Here is a 12,130-nt window from a genome sequence, read left to right as displayed (position 1 = left end):
CAACCAGTCCCTTATGAATATAGTCCATTTATCAAAAACAGCTTTCATATGTGGTCAGGAACTGTCTGCAGAGCTTCCTCAGGGTTTCTGTTGGTGTTGACATTCTGCAAAGACAACAACAGATTTTATAAAAATGAATGTTAGAGAAAAATAAGAAAAGAAAATACAGAATAAAAGCCCATCTGAGTTTCTTCTATTTACTTTGAATTAATTTTACATTTACAAAAGCCTGCAAAAAAGCACCCAACACAAAACAAAAAGCACCAGCATCAAAATTCCAAAATTCCTGTTACTGTTAAAAAAAAGAATAAAAAAAAAAGAATTCTGTAAAAAACATATCTCATGACATATGATTTCTATATATATCACTGCATGCAATATTACTCTGGAGGAATCACTGCGTATATACTTTTATATCAAATAAGAACATTTTCAGTTCTTATTTGGGTGGTGTTCTGTCTACTCATACTGCAAAAGCCTTTTACTGTATTCCTATGAGATTCTCGGGCCATCTTTGCTGTGCTGCTCCATTGAGGTCTGTCCACAGATAGTATATCCACAGATTTAGGATTAACTCTCTTTTGTAGTGACTATCCTTTTTTCACCATAAACTGTATATGGTCTAAAGCCAATTTCTATTAGATTACCAGTTCGATTCCTAACTCCTCAAGTCTACATGTTAATGCATCCTTGAGAAAGATACTGAACTCCACATTGCCACCCAATAATATTCCTCTTATGTCGATCACTGTGGATAAATTACTGCATTTTAGATTAAGTCATTCTTCCTTCTATAAAGTAAAGTGAAGTGTTTTTTTGTATCACTTGCTGACACAAGCCCAAAGTATAATTCATCCATCCCAAAGCTAAGCTTCCTTCTGAAGAAGGTGTCCCTCCACAGCAGAACAAACATCCATCACCACAGAGTCTGCAAAATCCCTCTGAGAGTTCTCTGCTGTCAGATTACAAATTTAAAAAAAAAGTTCATATTTGCCTTTCTATATCATATATAGTTCTCCCAGAAAGGGAGCTTGACCTCCACAGTTATTTTTGACTGTCAACTCTTGAAGGGGATTTATCAGGAACAAACGACATGGGTGTCTGATGTGACTGCTGACAGAGAAAACATTGTTTTGGGGCCCCTAAAGAATTTCATTCAGTGAGCTGTTCAGATTTGCTGTGGATTTTTGTGTCACATTCCCAGTTCAGAGTTGAAATATTCATCTGTCTCATCTTAATCTCCACCCATTTTCAAATTCCAATCTTGTTGTTCAAAGTATATAAGCAAACCCTGACAAATAAAAGTTCAATTACAAAAAACACAGTAAATCCATAAAACAACATAATATCTGAAAACACACCAAAAAAAAAGATAAAATCAAGATCTCAAGCTATACTTGTATCGAACGCCAAAGAGCCAAAGAGCTTTTGAAGAGAGGGTCTTCAAACGCATCTTGAAGGTTTCTAAGGTCTGAGCATTTCCTATATAAATCTGCAAGTTATTCCAAAGATTAGTAGCAGCCACTGCAAAGAGAGGATCAACTTTGTTTTTGTATTTAGATCTTGGAACATCTAGGAATAGCTACTTTGTCAATCTCAATGTTCTAGCTGGTTTATAGCAGTGTAAAAGTTCCTTTAGATACACTGAAATTAAGTTGCAGCCACAGCAGCAACATTTTGTACCAGCTACAGACAATGGAGATATTGTATCCTGAGTTTGACTTGAGTTTGACAAGGCCCTATTAATGCATAACTTGTGACAAGACTGTGAAAGACAAGGGACATTTAAATATTTGAGAGTAAAATTGCCAGTCTATCAATTTGCTGGGTGGTAGTCTGAGTTGGATTTCCTGCGTGTGCTTAAGTCAGCTCTCAGGCTATTTACTATGTGCCCTGTCTTATGATAATAATGTCCTTGGTTTATTGACAGCTTCCAATCTCAAAAGAAGATCCTGCAGAAGACATGGTCAGAGTAACCCAACCATTCCAAGCCCCCAGGCCATCACAACAAGCTGTTTGCTTCTGTGTTAAGGTTTAAACACTGCAAAATGAAGAAAAGTGATAAAAATTGGAATACTTGTCTTCTTTAAATTGTAAAAAGCAAAAATGCTACTACAATTAACATGTTGATATGAATGTTTGATCTTTACCTTTATGCCATATAGAGAAAAGTTTATCTTTTATTTCACTCTGCTCAGCAACTAAGATTTTGTGCAGCAGTTCTTTTTCTTTTCACTCTATCTCTGGCCTGATGAATGTGTAAGCGCAAGCACAAAAAATGGCACAAATTCAGAAAGATTACTCACTGATCTCAATTTTACAGCATCAACTTTAAAGTTTGTAAGTAAGGTTCCAGCAGCAAGAAATGCAGCATTAGTAACTAGGAGTGGCCTTTTCAGTTTCTAATTTCAACAGAGGTTCATTATCCCATCAGACATAGCTAATGTTCCACACATTAATAGTCAAAAAAGCTGAAGTATCTATGATAACAAAAATGTACTTATGGAAACTTACTGTTGGTCTCTCTCTGTGTGTGTTGACAGCTTCAATATTGAGAAAAAATGACTCCACTTTACATCCTGCAATTGAAAAGAAAGTTAGACTGAAGTACAGGGATTTGCAGAGGTTCATGTCTACAGTTTAGCACGTACTACCTACCGTATGCTATTGGTGTGAGTTTGAGCACTGTGTGAAGGGGACATCTTAGATAAGGCAGCTCATCTTCAATGGGAGGAAAATTAAGATTACATTAAGATTTCCTGTTTGTGGAATCTTAACATTGTCTACATCTGTGCTGAGTGATGTCAAACAGAAAATAATTTAGCCCTTTGTGGAGGTTGAGTTGATGTCTTTTTTAGTACCTGCAGGTTTATCTAAAAAGTAGGCAAGCAGGCAGCGCATTATAGCTTGGTGACAGATAACCAGGACGTTTTCCTGCCTCTCCAGCTCCATGATAACTGGCTCTAGACGATGGACAAGATCCTCATAGGACTAAAGAAGACACAAAATAATTAAAAAGTCCAACAATCATTAAATCCAGCTGTAACTATTTCAGCTTTACTCTTGATGGTATAAACGGAACTCCACTTGATTTTATATTGATTCTCATACAATCTTATAATATCTAGCAGGAAAAAAAATCAGGGTGGAGGAAGCATAATGTGCAAAACAGTTCAAAGAGGAAACGTGTTTTTCCATTTCGGGGTAACATGATCCCCTCCTCTATAATTGACCAATTTTAATTTTTAAGAGTACTTACTAATACAAAACTAAAGTAGAATTTTGAGGTATGTTTACTTTAGTTGATTATTTCCAGTTTGTGCTTTTGCACCAAAAAAAAGTATTCATTATAACATCAATTATTATCAGTTCCATGGTTCTCCCGCCAATGTAAAAAGAAAATAAAAAGCAAATAAATAAATAGAAGTTTGTGCCGTATTATTGTATAGAAGAATTTTAAGAGTTATCGTGCAAATTCAAATCGAGTTGCTAGAATATAGTAAAAAAAAAAAGGGTTAATTAATAATAATGTGATGCTTAAAAGTAGAATATTCTATAGAATATTAATTAAGTTTCAATCTTACCTTCATGGTACTATGTAGAACATATTATTTTGAATTGTGCAGCATGATTTAAAGGTTTTGCATATATTTACTTGTAATAAAAATGAGATGCTGGACTTTCATTTGTATATTACAATCCAAAATGACTCTCTGGAATGTTTTTTACATTGTGAACTTCCCAGCTAAATAGGAGTCATGCACATAGGACCTCAAGAAACAATTTCTTTTTTAAATCAATCTTTTCAGTAAAAAAAAAAGGAAGATTAAATTATTTCTTTAACCTGCAAAGTTCCCCAACAGAGATGCTCATTTGCTGAAAGACCAGATTTGACAGATAGTGAAAAACAAACAAAAAAAGTGCAGCTTTTACCTCCCCCTTGGGATAACGATAACGATACTTGTCCTGGTCTCTTAGTGCAAACTCTTCAGGAAAATTCTCTTGAATCTCCTCATAGGTTAACTCCTCACATACACCCTTAAAGAAAGAGTGAGACCAACATCAGCTTCAACAGAACAACTGAGTAGTCCATCCAGGTATATTTGAATGTAAACATCCTTTCAGTTATGGGCCTAGAAGATACAATACCTAAAGTAATAAGCAATAATCAATAAAAGCACAGACAGAGTTTGTTTTCATGGGTGAAGTAAGCTAACAGGTACACAGAACAGGGTCTCCAGAAGAGCAAATTCATTGCCAACTAAAACAACCTCAAACCTCAAATATACCATAGCACCATTCAAGTGAATGCTGTATTGTAGATTTTTAGACCCCATCAGTTTTGCATCAGACAGCTACACAAATCATAGACTTTGTTTTGCATTTGAATGTGGTGACAATAAAAGAAATTGATGCATGAAGTACACTTAAAGGAGGTGCTTAAGGTAAAAATACTTATTTCGATTGATTTTGAGGGCAACATATTTGCTTGTACTAAAGCTGACGGCACTAAATCCAGTCATCAAAATATTTAACTCAACCTAACAGGCAACTAAGTGGTGATGGGACCATCAAACTTTACTATACCTTGTCATCTGGGAACCTTGACTATTTGTGCAAAAATCATGATAGCCTTCATAGTGTTTGAACTATCGACTGAGCCAGGGGGGAGGAACAACTGACTTACAGACACTGCTAGATGCATTAATGAACTTTATAAACTCACAGCATCTATCTCATTGAGAGCTTTCCACTGTTCATATGGGACACCCAGAGTCTCTGCAGTCTGGATGGTCCTCTTCATGTGGCTCGTCCACATCTTCAAGTCCTTAATGTTCTGTCCCCTGATGAAGGATGCCAAGGCATTGGCATACTGAGAAAAAAATAGCGTGATTTGTAAACTTAAAAGCTATTCAGTTTTTTATGTAGTAATAATTGCCAGTGTTGGGCTCTATTCACCTTTTGTCCTCTTGGGGATAAGCCTGAATCCCCACCTATTCGACCTGACAGGTTGAGTTCGCTCTCCCCATGGCGGCTGAGATAGATGGATCTCGGTGTGACATGGATGTTCATTAGGTAGTAGACAATCCTACTCTGAATGTGGTCCTGAACCCGATTCACCAGATATCTAATGCCCACATCAAAGATCTTTATGTAGGAGAGTTTCCTGATCAAAAGATGGCATTAAAGAAAACAAACTTTAAAAAAGGACTTTTTCCATAAGAGAAAAGAAAAAAAGAAAAAGTATGTTTGGTCATACAGTACCTGTCCTTCTCATCATCTATAGGCATATAATTTGCCTTATAACACTCAATGCGCTGGATGAAGTCCTCCATGGCTTCATCTATGTCTCGATCAATGTAATCTGGACTCCCAAATTTCACTTGCTGGCAAAAAGAAATGACAAATTAAAGAAATACCAACACTCTCAAACAGTCTTTGGGAATTTGATTGAAAATACTACATCCAAACTTTTTTAAGTGTTGAACTGTTAGAGAAATCTATCTCATTTGAATGTGGTCCTCACCTTGATATTCTCTGTAATGATTTCCGGGTCATCACATACAGATTCTACAAAGAACACCTGCAAACATGAGGTAAAGAAGAAAAACATCTATTGAGCAGTTTTGATGTAGTGTATATGCTCTGATTTGTTTTTGTTTTCTCCACAATCCCACATTGATCAACATATTGGTGTGTGAACATATTCAATGTCCAAGGACACACAGACACATGGACTGGGGGATTGAACTGCCAATGTATTTATGTAGCTTTACATTGTTCAAGTTCCATCTGCTCTCTATCCTTATGCTAAGCTCAGCAAACAGGCTACTAGTAGAGGCTTATTATTCAATGCATGAATATTAGAGTTATGTCAATCCTGTCAATATACTCTTGGTAATAATAACTGTGCTACTTACCTTGTAACCCCTCTCCTTTGCAAAACTATTGATGACAGCTCTCCTCTCCCTTGTGGTGTTGGTAGCATCAAAAACCTGTATGATACAGAACACAGCTGTAGTCAACATGTAACTTTACCTCTTGAACAGCTCAGCAGACTTGTGGCCCTCTTCTGCTTCTATTGACATGTTATTTCTAGGCCAGTTTATTCAAAACCATAAAGTACATTTCCATTTTACACTGATGACACTCATTTGTACATGACAATAAGACCCACAGATCCCAGTAGCCTTGCTAATCTGACAGCTTGTTTTTCCAAGGAGGGGACGAGTTTTCCTCGAAAAACAACCTAGTTATAAATCATAAATGGCCCTAAATATCCTTAAATTCAGTGATGCTAAGTGAAAGGTCATTCTGTTTGTTTCCAGAAATTGTTTCAATATGACTGGATTTAATCTTTTAAATCTTTTAAATAATACCAGCTAGACACCGAAGAATGTGGGTGTTTGTTTAGTCTTTGTTTAGTCAAAAATGTTTTTTACCAGCTTAAAACAATATAATGGTATTGTCTTTCAAATGCTGAATTACAGAAAGTTATGCATGCTTTTGTGTATTCCCGCCTAAACTACTGTAAAGTACTATACTCAGGTATAAGAACACAAAGAACAATAATTTCCAGCTGATTCAAATTGCAACAGATATGCTCCTTATAGAACAAAAAGATATGAACACATTATTACTCATTGCTTACTGCCCAAAACCTTGAATGCAAAACCTTGAATTATCTTGTATGTGTGCTCCTGGCCAATGAGATCCACACATGGTGTCCTGCTAACTATTACAAGATTATAATTTTTTTGACAAGGTAGATTGGACCTTTTCAATTAGATTTTCCATCTTATTCCATATGATTCCAGTATTTTCCCAGTGAAGTCACACCAAGTCTGTAGGTGCCTTCAAATCCCTCCTCAACTTTCCTCTGTGAGAAAACCTTTGTCAGAATTTTGATGATTATGTTGATGAACAACCATCCAACTCTAACTCAACTTATCCCTTTTTTAAAGTATTTATAACATTGTTGAGAAAAGTATTCAATATAAAATACAAAATAAAGTAAATGAACATTTTCATTGAATATACGACCAGAATGACAACATCCTATATTGCCCATTAAACAGTGTTATGTCTAAGACATATACCATATGTTGAAAATAATAACAATTTTGGCCTATCTATATTTATCTGTGGATCACAAAGAGGAACAAAGTTAATGAACCATCAGAATAAAGCTCTTCAAAACCAAGGGTAGGGATACTTTGTTACACTTTCTAACCTTCAAGCCTGAAAAAAGAATCAATGAGATTATTTCATTGTTATTAGAGCGACAGTTTCAGTTGTCCTCTTACTCACAGCTACTTGTCCATGTTCCTTTTTGAAGTAGGCACCAACGTCTTTGAGTGCTGCAGAGGCGCATGCTCTGAGAAAAAAAGTTATACACGTATAGGCAAAGGAACAAAAACTGCAAAATAGAAATGAACAATAACTGATGTGTGAAAAATGATAGTAAAAGACAAATCAAATCGCAATTTTTGAAATGCCAAAGGATGATTATCTGCTATGACTCATCTTTAAGTGAGACTTCATCTGCTTTATACATACTTGCGGATACTCATGGCTTCCTCATTATCAGGTTTAAAGAACTCAAAGTTCTTATAGGTCTTCACTGCCTCCCTGCGGTACTGGCCCAAGTTAAACACTGGCAGAATTGGAAAACAAATGGAAAAAACAGACTCTTTTTCTCTAAAAGAAAACCCCTCATAGAATGTGCTAGACCTTAAAATACTCAAGATACATTAAGATAATCAGGATAAAAAGATTTAAACTGACCTTTTGTAGGAACCCCAATCCAGTTCAGGTAGCGTGTAAGTTTCTTGGATATGTATGTCTTCCCTCTGGCAGGCAATCCCACCATCACAATCACTGTGGGAGAGTTACAGAACTGTGGCACAGAGGCTGAGAAGAAATCAGACACAATAACAAGAAGCAATAATTAACAAATTCTGCTGAAGTTGGAAATCAGGAGTTTCCTAAATGAGTCATTGAATTATCAGCACCACAGCATCCATCCATCCCTCAGTTGCTGTCCTGCTCAGTGAAGCTCAGTGTTACAGGACATATGTTGTGTGTGTATGTGTGGTTTGTGTGGGTCACTAAGGTAATCCTCATTAACAGAGAACAAGACCTCTAAAGCAGCTCAGATGTCTTTGGCAGCATGTCTTGACACAGAAAACTATCCAACTAACCACAAACAAAATCAAACAAACAACGACAGACTTTTTGCAGATGATTTGTCCGAGTGTTTTATAATGTTTCAGCAGACTGATAAAACTGATCTCAGTTACAAACAGCAATCTTCCCACTATAACACCATTACTCCTACTTGACTACTTAACCTAAAACTTTAGTTTAGACTGTGTCACTTTTCAGAATAATGCTGCAATGACAAAAAAAATAAAAAATAAAATTTCTGAACTGCAATTGCATAACTATTCTCTTGAAAAAACACTTTCCAAAAAAAATCAGCTTTCAGTATACAGATGTATACACAAACCAGATGTGTCTTACCCAGGCATGATCCAGCTGTTGTGACATGCTTTTCTGTCTTTGGTTTAAAAAAAGATGTCAGCAGACTACAAGGTTACTTTCCTGTTAATTTTAGCCAGAGATGTACCCGGATGCCCTGTGTGTTCATACAGGGACAGAAAGAGTTTCAGCCTCCAGGCTGTTCGATTATGAATGGGTTATGCTGTGCCAGTAAAATACTCAAAGGACCACGTGAGACACTGTTCGGAGAGCCAACTGTGACCTGGTTTACTCCAGCTAGCCGGTCATCATATGGCTAACTCCTCTCTCTGTTAAACTGCTGCCTTCTTACACTATCAACCCCTGACAGGAGTTCAGTCCAGAAGTAGCAAGGGATCTATTACAGTCCATGTAACACAAACAGACAAAAGCTTTTTCTGCTAAAAGCAGAGATAGAATCAACATCAGGACAAAGTAGGCATTGTACTGTAATCTCTTACTTTGAGATTAAACAATTTTTCACAGCACTTACATCCCCTCCGAAGGTTCAAGTTGTATCCCATCCTTGGAACCCAAATCTTCAGTAGAGGAGTCTGTGTCAGCTTTTTCTGGTGTGTGGACATGTTAATTGTCAAAGCCAAGAGGCCTCTGTGGCCGGTGGAGGAGTGAACGACTGAGGTGCTCAGTTCTGTGATCTGTCTATATGTGTGTGCTTCACTTAGTAATACCTACAGCAGGTCAGCTGACTGTTGCAAAGGAGAACAACTTGGCAGGCAGGAAGGGGAGGACCTGACGCTAGACTGTTTGTCTGCCTCTCCATCTGTTTCATATTTAAAAATCTCGGTGGTGACGTCAGACAGCAGGAAAGCATTCATAATCCATTATAATTTACACCTGTTTTGGGAACACAGGTGGCCTCTCAGTCAGAGTAAAAGTACTGTCTGTGAGGCAAGTATAACTATGGAGACAACTTCTCATGAATGAGCACAGATGGTTCTGCACAAGTTGTTTATTTAGAAATCTGAGAAATGGCAGAGGGGTTTCTCCTTCCCTTCCACTAGAGGGCAGTTTAAATCTTTACTTTAAATCAGGAATGTGTGACAACAGTGACAACTGCTGTTCACTGCATGAGGATAGATTATAAGAGAGTCATGCCAGCTCCCAAAATTCTTTATAAATACAATATAGTTATATGTAGAAACTGGGCTTAAGATCCATTAAGTAACCTCTCTTGCAATGTCTCTTATCAGAGAGGCTGCTGCTTTTTTCTGAAGGTGGATATGCTGCAAAGTGAATGTAAACTAGTTTGTGAATATACAGTTGAATGTGATCACCTGTTTACATAAAATGTTGACAGAAAAGGGATTCAGGAGGTTGCTCCGTCCCAATAAGCACTAAAATGGCTGACGTTCACAAAAAGATTTCTTTTGCAGAAGATTTAAGTATTGAAAGACAGAAAATTACAATAATGTAATTGTATACTGCACTTAAACTTTATGTCAAATATTGTGTTATGATTCTTAGCAACAGTCTCAAGCAAAAATTTAAATATGCTAACAGGTCTCTCTATAACATAGGATAGATAGATAGATAGATAGATAGATAGATAGATAGATAGATAGATAGATAGATAGATAGATAGATAGATAGATAGATAGATAGATAGATAGATAGATAGATAGATAGATAGATAGATAGATAGATAGATAGATAGATAGATAGATAGATAGATAGATAGATAGATAGATAGATAGATAGATAGATAGATAGATAGATAGATAGATAGATAGATAGATAGATAGATAGATAGATAGATAGATAGATAGATAGATAGATAGATAGATAGATAGATAGATAGATAGATAGATAGATAGATAGATAGATAGATAGATAGATAGATAGATAGATAGATAGATAGATTTGCAGACCTTGTTGCGGAGCCTGGGCCTTTAACAGTCTCATACTGTCACATTATCATTAATCATGCATTAAAGTGCACTCAGCCATTTATTACCTGAAAAGAAAGTACCTGAGAAGCTTACAGAAAAGCACTGCTTAATTCCATCAATTACCGGACAAATCAGGTGAATTTCTTAACTTCCTGTTTCTCAATAATTGTCTTTACCAGCTAATGCAGTTTGTGCAGTCTAAAGGTCAGTTAGTATGAACTTGTATATCACAGTTTATTAAACTAAGCAGGAATGTTTCTTCTGCGTATTACTATGGTATGTTCTCTGTAGAATGAGTTTAGATGTAATCTCACCTGCGCTGTCACACCTGCGGCGCCTCACATGTTCCAGCTGGGGAAGCTCCATTCTTTGTAAACCCTCCAATAAAGCAAACAGCAGACCATGGAGACAGTCGACACACAGGATTATGTGGTCAGTGCTAATGCCCTTTTTAAAGAAACTGAACCCCTGTGCCAAAACATTCTCAACCCACCCCCACCCTTCTGGGCCCTCTCTTTTTTCGATACTTGGGACATATGATAGCAGCACACTGGGCTTGTCCTTTAATGTTTGCCAGGTCCAGAGTTCACAAATGTACACATGGCAGGGGAGAGGCAGAACCCAGAGGGAATGTCATAAAAGAGGCAAAGGTTACTAAGAAATTAATTTTTGCTGCACATGGAGACTTGGAAAAATTAGTGCTGACAATCTGCAATCAAACTGAATGCATTTTCATTTTAATGAGCAGCAGTGAAGACATTGATGTTCTCTAGTTTAGCCTCAATCTTCAAAAAATGGGAAGCATGTGACATTTGAAATGAAAGCCCAAGACATAACTGTGACATAATTTACTGTTATATTAAATCTCTTTAGTCAAGCAGCCATAGTAACTAATATATGTTTACAGATTGGAATGATATTTGGTCACATCAAATGTAAATGTAACTTTATACCTACACTAAGCATATTTTTGTCTTATAGTATTCCTATAGTATTACTCCTGTACTTAGAATAAAAACAGAATTGACATGCTTCAGTCTGCATATGATACCAAGCAGGGAATATCTGACACGTTAAACCTCACATGTCAATCAATCAGCAACGTGGAACAAGAAAATAAAGTGTAAAATTAGACAGTTTAATTATTGAACATATTTTATAATACTGTTGCCCTGTGGGGGCAGTAATACGCCTAAGTAATACGTTCTAATTGCCCCCACAGGTCACATATAGAAGTTTAGATAGCACACAAATCTCGCAAGACAGATTTTTAATGCGACTAGATGTACGACATGTATGTATATAATGTCACATTATGAAGTAAGAATACAGTATTATAAAATTTATAAAAAAGTTATGTCTTGGGGTTTCATTTCAAATGTCACATGCTTCCCATTTTTTGAAGATTGAGGCTAAACTAGAGAACATCAATGTCTTCTTAGTAACCTTTGCCTCTTTTATGACATTCCCTCTGGGTTCTGCCTCTCCCCTGCCATGTGTACATTTGTGAACTCTGGACCTGGCAAACATTAAAGGACAAGCCCAGTGTGCTGCTATAATGTTCTAATTCTCATTAGAATTAGAAGGAGAAGGAAAAGAAGAAGAGGAGGAGAAGAAGGGGAGGCAGCAATCAGCCAGAATGACGTCGGAAAATACCGGTATAACCATTGAAGATGCCCCCGCCACTTTCAAATCGT

At 36.7% G+C, this 12,130-nt stretch overlaps 1 protein-coding gene across 3 annotated transcripts; it reads right to left on the bottom strand.

Annotated features, from left to right (window-relative positions):
• Positions 1–11: 11 nt before the first annotated feature.
• Positions 12–10,990, bottom strand: pfkfb1 (6-phosphofructo-2-kinase/fructose-2,6-biphosphatase 1). Of its 3 annotated transcripts, none has more exons than XM_072367950.1 (14): positions 10,748–10,990; positions 7,789–7,881; positions 7,561–7,657; positions 7,312–7,378; positions 5,922–5,996; positions 5,528–5,584; positions 5,266–5,387; positions 4,960–5,167; positions 4,727–4,873; positions 3,934–4,038; positions 2,862–2,991; positions 2,659–2,721; positions 2,515–2,579; positions 12–104 (listed from the first exon to the last, which is right to left on the bottom strand). In XM_072367950.1, the coding sequence occupies exons 1-14, from the start codon at positions 10,797–10,799 to the stop codon at positions 45–47; spliced, it is 1,341 nt and encodes a 446-aa protein (XP_072224051.1). In that variant the 5' UTR covers positions 10,800–10,990; the 3' UTR covers positions 12–44. The 3 variants fall into 3 exon arrangements, with proteins under 3 accessions (XP_072224051.1, XP_072224050.1, XP_072224052.1); XM_072367949.1 differs by having other exon boundaries at positions 7,789–7,914; positions 10,748–10,989; XM_072367951.1 differs by lacking the exon at positions 10,748–10,990 and adding an exon at positions 9,017–9,201 and having other exon boundaries at positions 7,789–7,914.
• Between the last annotated feature and the right edge of the window lie 1,140 nt (positions 10,991–12,130).

This window comes from Leuresthes tenuis, unplaced genomic scaffold, assembly GCF_036924035.1.
Source record: "Leuresthes tenuis unplaced genomic scaffold, fLeuTen1.0.hap1 SCAF_16, whole genome shotgun sequence".
Lineage (NCBI taxonomy): Eukaryota > Metazoa > Chordata > Actinopteri > Atheriniformes > Atherinopsidae > Leuresthes > Leuresthes tenuis.
Note: the sequence above shows the minus strand (reverse complement) of the source record. Positions and strands in the feature narration are given on the sequence as shown.

Coding starts and splice junctions, on each gene's coding strand:
- pfkfb1 (XM_072367951.1), bottom strand. CDS start 9,107: ATGTCCACACACCAGAAAAAGCTGACACAGACTCCTCTACTGAAGATT. Junction 7,658..7,788: donor GATTGGGGTTCCTACAAAAG/GTCAGTTTAAAT, acceptor CAATTCTGCCAG/TGTTTAACTTGGGCCAGTAC. Junction 5,168..5,265: donor ATAGATGATGAGAAGGACAG/GTACTGTATGAC, acceptor TCTTTTGATCAG/GAAACTCTCCTACATAAAGA.